Source organism: Mugil cephalus, chromosome 1 (assembly GCF_022458985.1).
Source record: "Mugil cephalus isolate CIBA_MC_2020 chromosome 1, CIBA_Mcephalus_1.1, whole genome shotgun sequence".
NCBI lineage: Eukaryota > Metazoa > Chordata > Actinopteri > Mugiliformes > Mugilidae > Mugil > Mugil cephalus.
In genome coordinates, this window is record NC_061770.1 from 45,127,910 (window position 1) to 45,148,260 (window position 20,351).

Below are 20,351 nucleotides of genomic sequence, written 5' to 3' on the forward strand. Positions count from 1 at the left end.
AAAATTTTGATTAAACAGAAACTGAACTTTTTTTTTTTTCCCGGTTTGTTGTTGTGTGCGCAGCGCTGTGTCTGGCAGAATCCGGGAACAATTCAATACCCACATGACACCGTCCCCGCTGAAAAGCATGGTGTTGACAGAGACAAGACGGAGGGAAGAATAAAAATGAGCCGCGCGGCAGCCGGCGCCGAGGACAAAACAGAGTTCAGCGTTTGTCTTAAAGTTTTAAAGAGCCTGGCTCGGGTTTACAGTTGAATCTTTCAGCGGGCTGCCGGTTGCATACGTGCAGGGTATGTAGGTGGGTCTGCAGCGGCCGCTTGCCACTAAGTGAGGCTGTGCACACAGTTTTTTCGAGCCTCGCTTATCTTGTAAAACACGCGCTCGCGTCAAGGGTGCACTCGAGGCCTTCGTTCAACCGCCGCGCCGCGCTGTAAACCAGATGCCGCGTTTGAATGAAGCCGCGGCAAGCATGCTACTCTCCCAAATTCGCCATCCCCTAGTGGAGGACCGGAACGAGCCAGCAATAAGCAATCAGGCACCCCGAAGAATTGTCACTCCTAGCAGCTAAAATCTAAATTGGACCAGGCCTAAGTGTGCAGGAGGAGAAACCGTCCGCGCTGTGAAATTGCGCCCGCTGTTTGCAAAACTAAAAATGGGAAAGCCCTCCATTTCCCCTGGATGCAGTGAATGAAAACAAAGCTGACAGGCCGCCTCTCCCCCTCCGCCGCTCCCCGGGACGGTCCCTCCACGGCGGGCTCATTTGTAGCTCCGGTGTCGGGACATCCGCTGATGGCAGAGCGCGGCCACTTCATTAGCTCCTTCCCTCCGCCTGGACGGGAGCGCGTGAAGCCCGTGAAGCCCGTGGGCCTCGGCGGACCTCGTTCCTCCGCCCACACCTGCCCCCACAAGCCACCCTGGGATACAGCAGGAGCACGTTCATTTGCATATTACCATCCCAGATTCTATTAAAAAAAAAAAAAAGAATCCGGTGGCAGCTCTCGGAGGTGGCGTCCCTTCGTGTTTTAGGAACCCCTGAGGGCAGCCTCAATGATGGCTCTATCCCTTATAGTCAAAGGCTTCCTCTGCGGTGGTGACTTGTGTATTTTTAGGTACCATTATTATTTTCTTTCTCACCTCACGTGTATTCCCATATGTTGCATTCAGGAGGCCTAGTAGACCTCATAAATAAAATCAGCTGTCATAAACATATGGGTACAGTGTGCACTTTTTGAAAGCAAATATACCGCAGCAGTCAAGTACGAGCTCAGTTAGTGTGTTGCAGTTTAGTTTTAATTTGTCATGATTTAATGAGATTGAGGAAAATGTTTCACTATGCCTCCCACTTCCTACAGTACAACACATGCTCGTTGCTAAACTGTTTCTAGTCTAGTTTCTAGTTCTAGTGTTTCTAACAAGCTAGTAAGTTAGCTAGTTTATGGGCAGATCTTTCTAGACTTGCTGTTGGTGCTCTGTATTTGAGTAAAAACAACGCCACTGCCCCACCCACCAATTTGGTGGTAGGAACCAAAGTTAGAGATGGTGTTGGACCGTGTCAGTTGCTTCCACTGGTTGTCATTTTATTGCCATTTAATTGAAACTTTGCGTAACATTTTTATAATTTTTTTTGCACGGCATCACTTTTCACAATTTCATGGTCTCTTGTCGCTACACCATTGGCTGATTTGTTTTTTTGGGGGGTATAAATCATAGTCCAGGCCAAATTTTTTGGTTGAAAAGTCCATTTATTGACCGTCGGACTTCCTTCAGTTTCCTGACGTGAACACAGTTAACGCACAAATGTGAATGAAGTTGCTCAATAACTCAGCAGTTAGAGAAGCTGGTTACCTTCCAGGTGGATCCAGTAACGATTGGTTCCTATTTATACACTCACCCCTCAGTTAGATCTAGCTCAGCATGCATTCTGCAGGTGTGCGCCATTAGCCGCTTGGCCCCGTTGCCACTTTATTGCACCACACTTATTTGGGTTTGCCTGTTCCTTTAACCACACAGAGCACAGTGTTTCACTGTCTCGTTCACCTTTACAGACTGTGATATATACGCTGACAAATAATTGCCTGAGGTGGTTACAGTGCAAACCCTAGCGTAGCGTTCACGGTTGCTCAGGGAGCAATATTAGCGTTGGCTTTGCATTGCTGTTGGTGATGTACAGCTCGGATGCAGCTGCTCGGCCATGGAAACCCATCCCACAAAGCTTTCTACGCGTTGTTCTCAAGCTGATCTGAAGACCAGGTGAAGTTTGGAGGTGTGCAGTGATGGACTCTGCAGAAAGTTGGTGTCCTCTGTGTGGAAACATCTTGTCTTTTTAGCCGCTAAAAGCTATGCTAACAGTTGTTTGTTTGCTTTCATGCGCTAAGCAGGTAGCACACATTGAATTCAAAGGACTTCTGTGCCAATGACACCTGCCTGCTGTGGCTGAGAATCAGGCTGAATCATTGTGTCGATGAAACCGTGTTCCAAACATCTAAAACTACGCGTTAAAAGATTCATGAGAAGAAACGCAAATTCGTGTGATAAATCTACGGATCTGTCATCACAGGCAAAAGCTTCGCTATGAAACTTTAGTAATTCGACCACTTGTGCACGTTGAACAATACACAATGCAGCTTTAAAGCAGCTGTGTAAATAATTCCACACTTTTGCACCTCCCACAGATGCTATGGATCCAAACTCTGGCAATAACCAGTTTTCCCCAGAGCTGGCCAAACTTTTCTACAAAAGGAGAAAAAACTCCTGCCACAGGAACTATTTGTAAAATTCAAAACTCATAAAAATTCTACAAATTGTGGCTTTAAGCCTGCAATTTTAAACTAAACAACCCGCGTTGCCTTGTAGCAAGACACTGAACCCCTGCCAGCTATTTCACTCTGAATGGGCGGATAAAAGCGGCAGCTAATGCCTCAGCCGTAAACACAACAATGCAAACATGTAAATTGTGTTTTATGGCGGCCCCCTCCCCCCCGCTCAACCCGAGAGGCCGTGGCACTGTAAAAACCTGCGCCGCGCGGCGATGCCTCTCGCTGTCGACATCATTCGGCTTCTCCTCAAATGACACACCACGGATTTGGAGGCAAAGGAGTTTTATTGTTGCCACCCTAGCGTCCCCGACGCCTCGAATCTCGCGGCGCATTAAAAATTTATCCAGCTGGCTTTCTGGCGTGGATAATAAAGAGATGCACGCACACACACATTAAATCAGAGGCCTCGTCTCTATTCCAGCGTGTTGTTTGCAGTTTTTTTTTTTTTTTTTTTTCCCTGTGCTCGTTGACGTTGTTTATGGTTTTTGCCAATGCACATGACTGTACACAGAAGAGCTGGAGGGTCAGGAGGTCTCGAGCAGCTGCTGAGAGTTTGGGAAATTAAGGATCTTTCTCTGTGGATCTGTGTGTATATGGGTATATGGAGTATTTGTGTGCGTTGCTTAAAAAAAAAAGAAAAGGATTATATAAACTGTATATTTTTGCACACAGAAAACTTCCAGCCTCCTTTATCTTGAGCTGATTTGTACGTCTTATTTATGCTTCTTCTTCTTTTTTTCTATTTTTTTGCATACGTCCTCCACTTTTGTGTGCCGTATTTTGGCTTTGTGTGTGTGTGTGTGTGTGTGTGTGTGTGTGTTAGCGAGCTCCTCTGATTACCCCACTGTCCACTGCTTGTCGGGGACCACTTTGCGGCCGTTGCCGTGGGCGACCAGATGGCTAATTGAGCACTCTGTCATGTCACCTCCCTTCACTGGGGACCGAGCCAATCAGCGCAGGCCAGACTTCTCCACCGCCGCCCCCACAGACATCACAGTCCCATCTTAACAGAGTCCAGCTTTAGGGGCCCAGAGGGATTGTTTCAGACGGCTCACACGGAGAGCCTTGTTGCAACTGATACGGCATCAGGCCACCGGCTTATTTACATTCCGTCAACCTGAGTGGCTGGGAAATAAAATGCGCGTGCGGCTGTGGGCGTCGGACTCTCGGCGGTTTGACGGCGATGTCCTCGGTCAGTCCGTGTATTTACGACGCTGCTATTGGCAGGCTGCGGTAGATTCACAGCTAGGTTACAGATGTTGCTAACTAACTTGGCTCAGCGTTCCTTGGCGCCGTGTCAAAAATATATTGCACTTGTTACAAATTGCCATAGCACATAAAAACAGCGGTGTCACGCCAGAAATTAGGATTTTATTTGATTGCTGCTGATCTGTAGCTATCTGGGCTGGTAATGAACCGAGGATGATGGCGCATTTGTGCTTTTTCATTTTCCTTTATTATTCCTTCTCATTCCTAATTACCAAGATAGCAGTTTCAGGTACAGCAATCAAATTGAGGATATTTTCAGAATAAATGGCAAGAAGAGATTGATGCATTCTCAAAAAGTGAATGGAAACTAAAACAGAGATAAAACCGAAATAGGCCTAATTCTAGCTAAATTCTTTCAGCTCCCTAAAACATTTTCACTGTGTGGTGAGGCAGTCTCAAAATAGTCGTCGCAGCCACGCCAGGCTCATTAAGAAGTACGGTGAGTACTTCTGAAAATAGCAGTGAGTAGAATTTTTAACAAGTAGACTTAACTTAGTCCAAAGGGAAAAATAATTAGAAAATAGAAATGTGCCACAACTGCAGTTCCTCGAATGGCCACTTGAGGCTGACATGAGCCGATCTGCAAAGACCCCAAAAAAGACAAACCGTTTAGATCTGAGGTCTTCAACATTTTTCAGGCCAAGGACCCCAAACTGATGAGAGATTAAGTAGGGAGCCTCTACCTACTATATGTGTTCTATATTAACCCCCGCCTAATGCTATTTATGAATAAACATTATTATCATCATGAAGATTGAAAGTTTGCGGCAGAAAAAGAAGACCATGAAAACGTGGAAGAACTTGTTATAAAAAGGTGCCGTGTCACCTTTGGGGTTTTTTTTAGGGTGACCAGACGTCCCCAATTTCTGGGGACAGTACCCGTTTTGGACGACCTGACCCCCATCTAAAGGTGTCCCCGAAAATACCCCCTGATTTTAGTGTTTTATGAATGAGAAAAAAATGTTGCGCACAGACTGCAGCAACAGTTATTACGGTAGCCGGCCGTGCTGCTATCGACATTACAGACATAGCACTTTAAATGCTTTTAACAGGGCTTAAACACATAGTATTTGTCGCTGCCAAGTGACATATGAGTGCCCTGATCATGGCTGATACAAATGTGTGAAAATGTACACTTGTCAAAGTAGAAGTCCGTGTTCTGGTAATCACTTCATCACTTAATTTTTATTATTATTATTGCAATAGTTGCTTATTAAAGTCTAGGAACTATGCAGAATATTTGCATATGAATCATGGTAGGTTAACAGCCCCCCCATCACACCCCGCACCCAGAACCCAAAAAAAGTCTCACTCCGAGCTCAATTCAAAACTTGAGAGCCCCGGTTTAAATATGAATAAATGTGTCAAAATAAATGAAACCGTAATTGTCCCTGTTTCTTCATTTCACCCTGATAACATATAATTCTTATTTATTTATTTATTTTTCATCGCCGAGCTGTAAATGTCCCAGATTTCATTTCACAACACACTGCAAACACATAATTACGCATGAAAGAAATACCATTATATACATTTTTGCTCATACCGCCCAGCCCTAATATATATAATACTGCAGCGTGCTTCTGCATTTCACCCGGGGACTGAATAGGCTCTCGGAAAAGTGCCAATTGACAGAGTCGGCGTGTAATATGTGGAGGCGATGGGGGCGGGGCCTACTACATACAAGAAGTTTAGATTGACGGAGGAGGTCAAGTGTGGCTGCGCTGAATGAGTGAAGAGCTGAATTGAAAGATATTGTGATCCCCTGCAGTACCTCCACGGACCCCCTATTGAACACCTATGGTTTAGATCCCTCCAAGTACCTTGTCAATTCATGACAACTGTGTTGGTCCTTAAATAGCACAAAGGATTAAAGTTTTTATTAATCAGTGATGTTATAATAAATTAACCTATTTCATAGGCCTCTCGTGGTTTTATGTCTGTTTCTGACTTCTCGCTCGATAATGGCGCAGTTATTTAAATCTCTAGTTATTCGTAAGTCCAAACGTAATGAGTCGATGTGAAATCTGAAAGTATTTGGAGCTGATGAGTGGATGTCACGCTGGGTTCGGGTGAGCTAAAATACTACAGAACGAAACATGACCATAAACAGTCTAGCTCTCTGATTGCAGCCTGTTATAGGCCAAAGTGATTGAACGCCCCAACACATTTATTCTAGAGTTAAATACCATATAAATAGCTGACAAATTTACATGATAGAATATACATGGATCAGGCATACAGTAACATTATGATTCCCAATATTGTGTAGGTCTCCCTTGTGCCTCCAAAAGAGTTGAGACTCATCAGAGAATGGACATGGGTCTTCTGAGGGTGTCCTGTGGTGTATGGAAACAGAATATCTTTAGTGGGGGGCCTCTGTGGATCACAGATACTTGGTCAGTTTGTGTGTGTCAGGCTGCATCCTTCTGGGGATGGCTGCTGCCATCAAAGTTTCATTCCTATGGGGTGGGGGTGTCTGGTCAGGGCCTAAATGGTCCATTTTATTCACTTCTCCTGTTATTTATTTTTTTTTTTTAATGCTATGCCTAGTCTGTGTATGTTATCACACTTTGTGGATTAATTTAGGGTGCTATAAAATTTACCCATAAGGCCTTTTAAGGGACTTATGAGTGATATGTGAAATTAATATACATACTTTTTTCCTAGACATTAATGAATTAACATTTTAAAGTGAAGCAGCGATTATTAATGCACTTACGAACATAATTAATTAGGCCGACGTACAGAACACAGACGTATTCAGAGTAATCTGTCTCATTAAATTAACTGATTGTTTTTCTCTGTGGGATGACACGTGGCCCTGAGATGAGACGTCAGCGGTGTCAGCAAAGGGTGGAAATGTCACTTCAATTAAAAGTGGTTTCAATTAAAGTTATTTTACCTTGCTTGATGGGAGAGCTGGAGGTAACGCAGATAAAATCGGGAAGATATTGCCGAGGCTGTGGCAGAAAATTGAACCCCAGAATTGAAGCTAATTGAATTTGAGAATGATAAGCTTGAATGTGGTGGAGCTCTTCTGGCTCGCAAGAAAGGACGAGTAGATCGAGTTTGCAAGAAAGGGGGGAGAGAGGAAAAAATGAGCACAGACTTGTAATTTAAATGGACAAAGATGAAGCGAGGACAAAGTGTGACGCTCATATTTTAGCAGATACAGTCCGTGGAGGTCTGTGCATTGAAATGCTGCTAGGACCGGGCGACCATCTGACCACGTCATGCCTAAATAAACAGCAGCTTGGGTAATCATGTTTTGTGCTGCTTTTGAAAACACAGACACTTCTGTACCGCTTCAACGGCGCACATGGGACAATACTTTCCACCTGGAGGTCAGCACATAAGGTTCAAGAACGGCAACCGTGAAGCCGGTGGGGATTCATTATCTTGCTTAAGGGTACTTCAGCAGTGTTGACGCATACCAATGCTGGTGTTTTCAGGCTGAAGGACAGTGTTTTTGGTCAGGTGGCAGAAAAGGAAAGCTGGAATCACTGTAGGGATTAGTGCAATCTTAAGCTAAAAACACTTCCACATTCCAAGTCTTGTTTTGTTTTTTAGCAGTAGCAGTATTCTGGGTTATCTGCTGTCATTGACATGTGAGGGGAGCTGGGCAACTTCAGAATATCTAGATGCTGTGCTATTGTTACAGTTTGACATAAAAATCCATTCTTGTTGTAAAAATGTACAATCATGTTTGATGACCAAATAATATAAATCTTATATAGAGTCATGTTCTGTCTAGATTTAACATTTTGAATTTCCAATCTTTGTATCCTACTTTTGTACCAAAGCCCAAGCGGCTCCGTACGCCGGTGGTGCGAGCCACTTATGCTTGTGCGTTCGTCAGTCTGACTTGGTCTGTAAAAACAGCCAAATACTAGTCAGTGCTGTGTCTTTTTTTTTTTATCAGCCGGGTCAATTCTTCTACTTCCTTATTTACTTTCTACTCGCTGCTTCACATTCAACAATGGCGACTGAAACTTACAAGAATGCGTACGACCTGTCCATGCCGAAAATTTCGGTGTACCTTTCGTCGTACCTTCAATCCTCCTCACTTAGCCTTTGCTCGATTTGTTCCATCTTCTTTGAAACAGTCAGTTTTAAAATTGAGGAGCTGGACAAGCAACCGGAAATACCAAAGCAGAAATACGCCACTACGTCCTGGGGTCTACGTCGACACAAAGAGTAGGTGCATTTCTGGGGAGGTCCACGTCAGGTTATGGCCTTAGGGTATGGCCTTAGGGTATGGCCTTAGGGTATGCCGTAGCTACAGCATTAAATTGATGAAAAAGTCTAAACCGCCTGTAAGGCATGATGGAGCAACAGTGTACTCCGTGGTGTTGAAGAATGGCTCGCAAAGTCGTAGTGAACCTCGTCCAAGTCTCTTTTCACAACGCCAAGGTGGAATTCACTGAGGGCTAGGGATAGAAACAACTGGTTGCGGAGGTGAAGGGCGCGACAACCCATTTCTCTGCTCACGTACTGTGTCTTCCTTCCTTTTAGATTTCCCCATATTAGAGCAGTGGTCGGAGAACGCCTCAATGTCGGACGCTTCCCTCTTCATGGATGGCTTCCTCTACATCTCCTCTGGCCCTGCCAAGGCGACTCTGGATCGACGTGGCAGAGACGGTGAGTGTCGATGCCGTGTTTTGCAAACTCCTGTTAAGGCCAATCAATCCATCAATCCATTTGTAAGCAATTTAAACCTCGTGCTTGTCAGAGGTCCACTCCGGTTAAGCGCTGATCGATCAATCAGTGTCACTCTGTCACTTGTCAAACTGCCAATCGTTTAGTCCGTACAGCAAACAGTCCAGTCAAAACGATCAATGGGTCTGTCTTTCAAATGTGTTACGCGTCAGCCTTCCGGGAATTTTTGTCTGATGAAAGTATGTTTGACAACCCAGCAGTGTACACTCTACGGAAGTACAGGGCAAATTAAGGTCAAGTGGAAAAAGTGAATAAACTTAATGGAGGAATTTTGGTAAACTAAGGATAGCTTGCAATGGCTCCCCCAAAACTTCCTCTCCTTTTGTTTTCCAAGCCAGTTTAAAACTTTTAATCAGGCTGCATAGCCCACCCAAACTCCTGCTGCTGCTGCTGCACCTCCTGCTCTGCAGTGGTCCCACTTCTCCAAACAGCTGGAGCATTTCTAGGGCCCATGGGTAATTAGGAGAAGGAGCCAGCTTTGGGTACTGCCTCTAGGGATGGGGGTTATTGGAAAGGTGGAGGAGTGGGATGAGGGATGGAAGGGGGGGATGCAGGAGAAACGCTACCTGCCACTTGAATAAGCTGGGTCTCCTTCATGTTGAGCAAGACATCCATCTCTATTTCCATCACCCTGCACATGCTCGGCTCTCATTGGTTCTCGTACATGCTGGCTAATGAACAGGGCTGAGGTCTGGGAAATTGCCCCTTAGAGGAGATGGAGGAAATTTTATACCAGTATCTCTTGAAAATCTCATTATCTGGACAAATGGAATTCATTTTCATTTCATTTGTTAGAGGATAATTCCTATGTATTGCAGCCTGGCTCTTAATTTCATAGGTTTTTGCCATGAATTATACTGGTTAGATAATACTGTGACCGAACAAACTGGGAACAAGGTGACCTAAGCATGATAGTGAGGGTATCCAAAATTAAATATTTTAAAAAAAAAATGCTTTAAAATACCTGCATTCACTGAATAAATGGTTATTATATATATGATTATTTTTGGGATAAAATTCCAAGGGACATTTTTTTCAACAAAATGGGAATGATAGCAGAAATATGAAAATGGCATTTTGCTTCTTAAAGCTGTGTTGAGAGTTTAACTCTGGCCTCTAATAGGATGGAGCAACATTGGCTTGTGTTTTGAATTGTGTTACTGCTAATCTAGTGAATACAAGTCCAACATTAACTCTGCTTTTACCTATTTTTTGGTCTGGACCACATTCCTCTCAAGTGTGTAAATGCTAGTTAGCAGCCTCGAACTTCTGTTAACGATTTGACTGTTTTTGCTACAACACTACACGCGTGAACCATAGACTGTATAAAGATAGACAGCTCCTCAAAAGTGAACCAAAGCAAATACAGCTCCCCCTAGTGGCTGGCTGCAGTAAAGGTTGTTATGTGGATGGGACTTGGGCCACATTAAAAGCTCTGTTCTTGTACATGTACAGTTCTTCATGGATGGTCATTTTCAGTCATTTTATGTAGTTAACATGTAGTAGTTAATACTGATGCATATTCAAGCGTTCATTTTTCTGAGAAGTTTTGTTTTAGTTAGGTATTGGACACTATACAAACCAGATGTGACATTGCAATCGCTACAAGTGTCCATGCCATCCGCTCTGTGACGCGGTCCTATAGTTGGAAAAGAATACATAAATATCTAGTCATTAATCAAACATTTCCTTGCAAGGAGGGTGGGACGCACTTCCATATTTAGTGATGTAATGATGCATCACAAAACAGTTAAAAATTGGAAAAATGAATCGCGATGCCCTTTTTAAACAGCAGAGGGCACAATCTATTTTTGAGTTCACTTGATCAAAGTAATGCATCACTGTCGGTATTCTAGGAACAACTTGTAGGAACACATCCAAGCCTTAGTTTGTTTATTTGAAAGAGATTTTGTTTATTTAATGTAATTTCAGTTGCACTTTTAAGAAGAGGACATAAGCGTTGCATTGCACAGTTTACGCTACCTCATAGAAATAAAAAGGGATTCTCTTTAATTTGTTAAAGATTCTCTCTCTATGTATAGATAGTTTTTTTTTATAAAAAAAAAATATGCATTCATTGCATAGTTTGTGTCTGGAAGTTACATTTGTCTGCAAACTTAAAAAAAATAAAAATGAATGAATTGGAAATTGTATTGAATCATGAGTTGAGTGTATCGTTATGTCCCTATCCATATTTATATACAGTCCATGCTGTGAACGATGAAGTTGTAGGCTATAACTCACTTTAACTTCTGTTATAACCACTTTTTTTAATTTATTTTTTTATAAAAAGTAATATGACAGGATGCGGTTTATTGTCTCACAACCGGGAAGTATTTCTGCTGGAGTAAATCCACAGGTGTCCATTTGGTCAAGTCCCATTTCAGCCGCTCTTGTGCGTTTTGTACCACTTACAGAGTGATCTCCCCACAGATAAGTGCTCGTAATTTTTTCGGCCGATAAACACCTTGTTATTTCATCTATTATAGAGAACCGCCCGAGTCCGGCTTTTGTGCCTTAATGGCGCTTTAACTGCGCCTGCAGCTGTTAAAAAATTCAGAGGGGTTGGGTTTAAAGCTCAATGTGTTCCAACTTCTTCAGTCACAAGGAAGCGCTGTCAGGCCTTTGTGAGCACGGCAGGATGAGGTATTTTTGAACATACTCCAGGATGCCTTTCGCTCCCAGGCTAATGGTTTGATGGTCTATAGATGTGTTTTTAATAATTCATAGGCTGTGCTCACGGCTTAATAAAAGCACTCTGCCTCAGTGTCTTTAACTTCTTCTCTTATTTATTTATTTACTTTGTCCGGAGTCAACCGGAACAGGCATTTGTGCAGCCACCGAAGGAAACTGAACGACGTAAATTAATTTGGCGAGCAATTTTAGTAATGGCTTTGACAGAGGTGGCATGGGGGATCATTGCGCCGGTCCGCCATGATGAATTAGAATAGCTACTTAGCATTTTAGCATGATCGCGCTCGGTCTCGATGCCGGTAATACAAATTAGGACTGGAAAGACGATGTTCCTTGTTGTTCTATTCGTGCTTGGGACACTGTTGAACTATTCAACTCTCCAGCGTCACATCACTTAATTTACTGTTTGCTGTAGTGCTCCGTATCCGGTTTGTACAGTTAATTCTAGGGTAAATGAAGTCCTGGGCAGAGGAGTGACTCACGCTACTCCTACATTCAAGAGTGCGTACTTGTTTTGTGCCGCTCCCTGTTTGTGTGTGTGAGTCCGGGGAGGAAAAGAGACACAGAATGCAGTTACTGTCTGAAATGGTGAGTGGCAGCAGGGAAATGGCACCCCCTAATTTCTGATTAGTTGTGTCTTTTCCTCATCAGCGGTGCTCTGTTTTCTTTTTTTTTTTTTTCCTCTCCGACAGTAGCTCACAACTGCCAGAGAGAGAAGCCATAGGGAGGAAGGGAGGGAGGACCGAAGAAGAAGAAGAAGAATTATGTTAACAGTTTTATTGAGGACACAAATCTGAGCCCATATGCACAGTCCAATTACTTGCGAATGCAAAGTTGGAGGCAGGTTTTTGCTAATGAACCGAATCTTCTTTACGGTTCGGAGTCTAAAATGTGTTTAAGTAGTCAGATTTATGCTTTTCAATTTATGGTTTATTTAAAAGAAGCGTAATCTGATGCGCTTTTCCTTTGTATTTATTACCGTGCATCTGCTAAATGAGGGACTTGTGCCGTTTCTAAATCCAGAAACACACGGCGGATAGTGTTTTTATCTTATGCCATATCTGTCCGTTCCTCCCTGTAATGAAGTGGGCTGTAATTCTGGCACAGACAGATCGTTCAGATCCCTTCAGTTTCTCGATTTCCATTTCCAGCCCCCCTGACAAGCTGTCCAGCAGATGTCTTCATCACAGATATTTTAGTCCGATGCCGAGATAGGCAGAGGATTGGTGGAAGGGGATAGAGGTGGGAGAGTGAGCGAGGGAAGAGGTTGATTCAGTGGAAAGGCGTCTGCTATTTCGATGCACACGGAAATGGATGTCTGTGCGGTGTCGATAAAAAGTTATGGGGGGATGGGGGGCCGTTGGGCGAATCTGGTGGCTTGCAGTTAAAAATAAATCCTGATACGCAATCGTAACCAAAACTTTTGAGCAAACATGTTAATCGTATAACTCATTAACCAATTCAGCGAATGAACAGTAACGGTTTAATTATTTTTTTAATAGATTCGTCTAATCAAACCGCTAATCAAACCGCTAATCAAACCGCTAACATGCAAGCTTTCTGCACGTTTTACATATGTCTGAAGTGAATGGGGAGGCGATGGGTGAAAAAGGCAGAAATAGAGGTCCCACATTGTAGATTCGCAGGCCTTTCTACTACGCGGGGAACACTCTTGGCGTACAAGCTAATTGGCCCAATTTAGCTGGTGGAGGCATGTACCGCGGTTGGCTTCCGCTAGCGTTGTCTCTGGCGGCTGGTTGCGGACTCCCGCGGAGAACGGCTGGGCCGCGGGGCCCGTTGCTGTGTGCGGGGAACAGCTGGCAATGGACGCAGCTGCCTGATTGTAAATCAAGCACCATTGTTCCCCCTATTGCGCTGCTTGCTTGTGTCGGAGCTAGTGGTGTCCCACCCGCTAAGGAAACGCTGAAGCACAAACAAAGAAGGAAGAAGGATGCTGGTGATTGATTTGGTGATGTGCGCCTTTCTGATAAAGCCGGTTTCCTGGTGGAATGTCGTCAACGCATCCAAAGGCATTCACTGTGGAGTTGGGAAGGAACTTGTGCCACATATTTGAACTGTCATAGTCAAACGAACGAGCGAATCATTGCAGCTCTTCCACATCACCACCGACTTGCTGCAGTCATTATATTGAATAGTATCCTCACACCTGTTGTCTGTTTGGTATCTTAAATCCTATTGGTGCAATCTTCTCCTACCTAATATGACCATAATCTCTTTGGTCTTCCCCTTAAGCTGCTAAATCCCTCGTACACGCATTCACGAATCAAACTAAAAGAAGGTCAGTAACTTTATAATGAATTCCATTTGTCAGATATTGTTTCTCTTAACCTTTTGGCGCCCCCCTTATTCCCTCTTCTTCCCCTTCCGTCTGTTTCCCAGGCGTGTCAAGGCCTTGTGCCGGCATCTGCGCCTGTGTCTTGTGCTGGCCGGCGTTCGGATAGTTCTTCCAAAACTCATTGTACGAGCGGGGAGCCATTTCCATGTGTCCACACTGTCTGGACCCTCGATCCCACAGCAATTTGCCTTCAGCATTCACAGAGGGATCTTTAGTGTCTATGTCCTTGGAGTGGCATGGAGAGGAAATTAAAAACATTTGCTCTACGCCCTCAGTGGAAGAGTTGGATGCCACATATGCCAACAATAGAATCCATTAGTAATGGTAGCCTGTAATGGTTTTCAATATTCACGTCCCTTTCATTGACTAATTTCAAGGTCTATATCTGCTGGGACTTAACATGACATTGACCAGAGGTTCCTAACCTTTTTAATGCTTGGGAACCCTAAAACAAACCAATGTCTTCTGCAAACCATTGTCGCCAAGTGTCTACTACTTTATTGTAGAGTTTATTGTACTGCAGGGAGGATTTTAAATTTTGTAATGAGAGGAAGTTATCAAGTAGGGCTAACCTGAGATGATTACCAGCGATATCTTGTTACTTCGGACCCCCAGGTGTAAGAAGAGCTTGTACGGGGAAAAGGCTCCCGTCCTGTAAGGATTTAGGCTTGTTAACTAAGAAAGCGTGACCATGAATTGCTTGAGGCTGACATGGAAAGCACATTTTTTGTTAGATACGGTCATAAAAGCCATGAATGACTGCACTAACTCTTTACTCTGAAGTGCAAATGTCGACCTGGTGGTTGCGCGAGAAAAAAAAACAAATGGGATCACCAAAGTCAAGAACATTCAGTCTCACAAATGCCCATATCGAGTTTCATAGCAGTCCTTTAGACGACGAGATGACCAAATTCTTGGACTGACTGACCGACGCTGCCATAAAACTTTAATTTCCTAAAAGCAAAGATTAAAGGTACAAGTCTTTGTCTTTTCACGTAATGCCATCATGTCGAGGTGGTTGTGGGTAGTTGTCGCGCTACAGAAGGAACAGATTCGCCCCCGATGGTATTGTCAGATGGATGAAAGTCTAAGTGCCTTCACCTCCTGCATGGTAACAGATGTCAAGTATGAAATCTCCATTTTCATGCTTTCATATCCTGTTGAACTTTTAGGAACCACCATCATTTGAGGATTAGACCTTAAAAACCACCTCAGGAACCATTGGGAAGCAGTCTTTGTTGGGAGGTTTCACACCGTACAAACAAAACCGCTCTTGTTGGGAACTATTTCCATAGAACATACCAGCACTTAGGGTTAGGGTTAGTCCTGTAACACCCACAGGAACCATTGAGAAGCACTTTTTTGTGTGCGTGTGGTGGTTTCACACTGTACAAACTATTCCGTTATTAACCTATTAGGCGTAGGGCAGGAGAAATTAAGGCAACATTACAGGGAAGTATGGCACAAAACAAGAGCCTAACTATCCTCTGTCGAGAAATGATGGACATGACATTTCCCGTGACACCTCAGTGATTCAAGGAACACATTTGAAACAAAAGTGAAAATCTTTCCCGTCGCCAAGACAACGCTATGTCCTGTCAGATAGATTGGATTGGTAATGGCTTTAAATACCAGACTCTCTCCGCCGCTTGTTTTTTCTATTGCGCGCACACACACACACACACAACTGCTACATACACGGTCGGTTTCAAATAGAAATGATGAATCTTCAGCTACTAGGATAATTGTGGAGTGAGGTCAGAGGAACATTTTTTATTTTTTTAATGTCACGGTAAGCAACTAGATATTAGTCATTTTGCAGTTTTTAAGGCTGTTTGCAGAATCCTGTCCAAATCATTTTTTTTTCCCTCCTTTATAAACTGGAAACAGAAGGAAAAAGTCAGAAGCGAAGGCGGCGAAGGGGAGAATGGAACCAAAACTGACATCCTCCTTTCCCATGCTTATCACATCCTTTTTCTTTTAACAGCCAGTTGTAGACACTTCCTTTTTATCGGAACTATATCTGTTCCTTCGAAACATCACACAGTTGGCAAAGGAATGCACAATTAGCATATTCATGAGACGAAATACAGTGGAAACTTTGGAGCCGCGAACGACAGGGGGTGTGGGGTGGAATGCTGTCTGTGTGTGTGTGTGTGTGTGTGTGTGTGTGTGTGTGTGTGTGTGTTGCGGAACAAAAAAGCAGATGGCACGGTGACTTTGAAAATCCAAAATTAGGTATGTTTTCATGAACTTCATGCTCATTGGCTATGTAAATCGCACAGTCAGAGAGTCATGAAAGACAATGTTGTGTGTTTTCCAGCCTTTCCACTGAGATCATGTTTGTTGATTGAAATCTGCTCGGTACTTGGAGGCTCTTAACAGTTTTAATTTTTTTTGTGTGTGTGTGTGTGTGTGTGCGTGCGCTTGTTTGCGTCCCCACTCTCTGTATATATTATACTTGACTGGCAAGTGACACGCAGCGCTCACATAAGCCACCTGATTGCAATCATAAAGCTTTCACGAATCTGGTGTTCAACAGTTTGTGTGCCATGCCAAAACCTCTTTTGATAATTTGGGAACGAAGGCCATGGTCTGCCACTTTGCTAATTGGTGTGTGGATGTTCTTTTACCTTTTTACGTTGAGTCTTGGATATCAAACCTGGCAGCTTGAAACTGGCCTTCAGGTGCCTTTACAATGTGCCGTTTGGCTTGGGATGAAAACAGCCCGATGTGTGCAGGGCCTTGTACCGTGCACGCTGAAACACAGACTTTTATCTCTGAACTTTTAAACGGTTTTTGTAGTAGCGCTGTATCAGTTTGCAGAGAGCCATTAGCCGTGTTAAATAGGCTTGGAGTAGCGCTAATTGTGCAAACCAGTCTCTCACGCTGATGCCTCTAATTAATTGCTTTTACAGACACAATGGCTGGTTTTGAATTTTATCAGTATGCAAATGTATGGTTCTGCAGAAGTAATCCAATAGAACCACTGACAGTGAAGAAACAGTGCTAAAGATTGTCTGAAGTTAGCTTCTGATTAGCTTCCCTATAAAAAAAAGACAAAGGGGGGGAGAATGTCTGTCACGTTGTAAGTACAGCTACATACATTAATGAACTCAATCAGCATCATTTCCATCACAGTTTTTCAGATGTTCACTGAGTCTCGCTCCAATGCCAAGAAAGAGTGATCGTATTACTGTGTTTCACAATAAAAGTTGAATACATCCACAATAACCACTTTAAGTCTGACTGGCCCAGACTGTACCAGCACATTAGATAGATAAAATCCAGTAACTGACAGGAACATGTCCTCTTCCTCCACACCAGGTGGCGATGTGTGTCTTGTCAGTGGGTTAATACCATGTTAATACAGCCCCCTTTCCAGTTGACCTATTACGTCATATAATGAACAAGAGTCACTCATGCGTCAGACCGACATTTCAAACAAGAAGATGAATAATATTTTAGCTTTTTTAATCTCATACATAATGTGCACGATACTCATGGGGCTGATAAGATGCGCGCTATCCCTCAGGTGGTTCTACCGGTTCTGTTCACCTTCTTCTTCTTCTGCGACCGGCTTTCTTGGATGTTTTGTTCCGGGGTCATACGCCAGCGCAGCAGTTTAAAGTCCAATTAAGCGTACACATGCTGAAGAAAATCGATTTCCAATCGCATTATCTGGGCGTCTTAATCAGATCGGGACAACTCCGATTTTAGTCGTAGTAACGTGTTAACATGCACTCAAGTTGTCCAGTTAAAGTCGGACTAAGGGAATTATTCATTTTTTTCACGTGCAGTTAAACGTACTCACTGTTGGGCTAAACTTAACACATTTCCAATATTAACTCAGTAAGAGTTCAGCTTTCGCGTCGCAGCTCTTTCTGAGACTCTTTTGTGTATCTAGAGAAACTATTTATTGAACCAATGACAAGTCTTTCCAGGATGATGCGCATAGCTGTGTTTGTGTTGTTGTTACAAGACACATTCATGGAGCCACAATGGTGTAAATATTGCTCAAGGTATGCTAAAACTGGCTCACCTAAATGGAATGAGAAATATATATTCAACAGAATCTTGAAAATGTCGGGCAGTGTTTTGAACCATTACTCTGTAATTACACTTATAAAGCCCTACTTTAAAGTTTGCATTTAAGATTGATCATTTGGTGAGTAAGACCTGAATGCCACTCAGTGGATTGTTGAATAGTTCAAAAAGTGAAAGATCACATAAAAATATTAATACAGGTAACATAAACTAATAAGCAATTTTGTGATTCACTAATAAATACGTGCGTAACACTTAGCATTTAGCACATTTGGTCTAACTTAACGGTATTCCAATGTGTGGCTGAGTCTGTGTATTTGTGCGTTTCAGACATGACCCGGCGCTGGTGTACGTTGGAGGGAGGCTTCCTGAGTTTCTACGAGAGCGAGCGAAGCCCTTCGGCCATCGGCAGGGTGGACGTCACTGAAGTGGTCAGCCTGGCCGTCAGCAGGACGGAGACGATGACCGGAGCCGGGTAAGAACGCACACATTTAGTCGGCAGGTCCAAACCTTAAACTGACTGATTAGGATTTCAAAATGGAAGTAAAACCTCTTAAAAGCAATCTCAAAGACTTCAATCTAAACAAATAAGCCACTATCTGTCGCTCAGTACTGTAACGTTGTGGTTTTTCTGTGTTTGCATAAGAGGCATAAGTGGAGACATTCTCCCTTTAAGTTATTGCTCATGTAATTTTACATATGGATCTCGATGTGAATGCACAATACTAAATCAACATTAGAAGATAAGGAATGGATTCAGATTGCTACTAATGCAAACCGAGCATTTTCTACTGTCGGGCATTCAAATTAAAAGCATGTAACTTAAAAACTAAACGCCAATAGTTTTGCCTCCCCATGAATTCTGTGCTGTCACCACATAACATGTCGCCAGTACAAACAGGTCCGACCTCTTCGGGACTGTCACTTAAAAAAACGCTCAAACTGGTTTTACTGTGGTTATTACAATTTATTATCAATACATGTTGTAAATCTAAATTCAGCGCATGAAGCGGCGCTTTACGCATAAATTCCACTTTACAGGAGATAAGCCCGGTTATGTGGCTATTATTTACACCCAACATTTAAATCCGCTCTTACAAACACGTGGCCCACGTACAGACACGGCACCAGATATAAAGTCGAACCCATTTGCAATGCTTCATTTGCATCCCCCTCCACTAAATCATAATTTACGTGACTGTTTAACTTCCTTTAGGGACGCGCAAACACCTTTTAAATGATTTATTTTCCTTTTATAGGCCAAATTACAGTTTAGTGCGCATGTATTTCATACATTGCAGAGGCAAGTCTGGTTTGACACAGACGCAAACGTAAACACAGGCTTCTGGCTTGTGCCTCTCCGTTGTCATACAGTATGTCTCATTAGAATATACTTAGACTGAGCATTATTCTGATTAACAGATGCTTCATGAGTGCCACTTCCTTCATTTCCTGCAACTTCCACAGCCACTCCCTGCGTTGAATTTGCAGCCTGGTGATGGTTCGGTTAAAAAAGTTTGTCTGACAACAAACTTTATTTCTCCTGGAAGTGATGCAAGCACAAGTAGAAGAAACAGATGCTCTCCCCGCTCGCGAGCTTCGCACCATATCTCATTGCGTGTGTGTGTGTGTGTGCGTGTGTACATGCGCTTTAGCAGTCTGATAATGGCTTATGATTAAAGCGTAAGCCAAGTCCTTAATGATGGCAGCAGATGTTATGAAGAGGGAACAATGCTTTTATTTTAAAATGTTATTTATACACGCATTAGAAGCACATCTGGCCAGCTGATTCTACGACCTTTCTCATGCGCTGGACAAACACAAACACAGTAGCGGCATGTTACGGTGGTTATAGTCATAGACATAGATACCTAGAAGCCACATTGAGCCCTGAATCGTACGTCAACGTCGCCGCCATCTTGGATGTGGCAAAGTGGAGCGATCGGAGAAGATTCCTCATTCATTTTCATGTGGAAGTGTGTACAAACCAGATCTAATGGCATTACCTTTCACAGGTAAGAACGGAAAGGGAGTTTAATGGGTGAAACTGTTGGTAGTTGTAGTTGATTTTGTTTAAATATGCCAATTTGTGATTTTATGGGTTATTGTTTGGACAGTTGCGCAAATCTAGCTAGCTGTTAACGTCAGCTGTCACTTGCTACGATGCTACGAAGGGTATTTTGGGTAAAAATGGGCCAATACTTATTTCTAAAAGGGGCAGATTTGCCACATCCAATATGGCGGACGTGTTGACGTATCGCAGCAACGGACCAACGCGCTCAGTGCGGCATCTACGTATGACGCTGAAATATCGATACTTCCGATACCAGGACTTTATGCTCTAAAATTGATTCTCAAATCAAAATATCGATACTTTCGATACTTCAGTCATTCTAGGAGATGTAGGAACACAGTGGAAAATAACTAAACTATTGAGTTGTAGCAAC

At 43.2% G+C, this 20,351-nt stretch overlaps 1 protein-coding gene across 4 annotated transcripts in view; it reads left to right on the forward strand.

The window, feature by feature from the left end:
* Positions 1-20,351, forward strand: part of arap2 (ArfGAP with RhoGAP domain, ankyrin repeat and PH domain 2) — a 130,612-nt gene that overhangs the window by 70,886 nt on the left and 39,375 nt on the right. For all 4 annotated transcript variants that reach the window (XM_047606624.1, XM_047606613.1, XM_047606641.1 and 1 more), the window contains 2 exons: positions 8,604-8,729; positions 18,235-18,379. In XM_047606624.1, the coding sequence (XP_047462580.1) occupies positions 8,604-8,729; positions 18,235-18,379 (271 nt within the window). The remainder of the gene's footprint in view (positions 1-8,603; positions 8,730-18,234; positions 18,380-20,351) is intronic.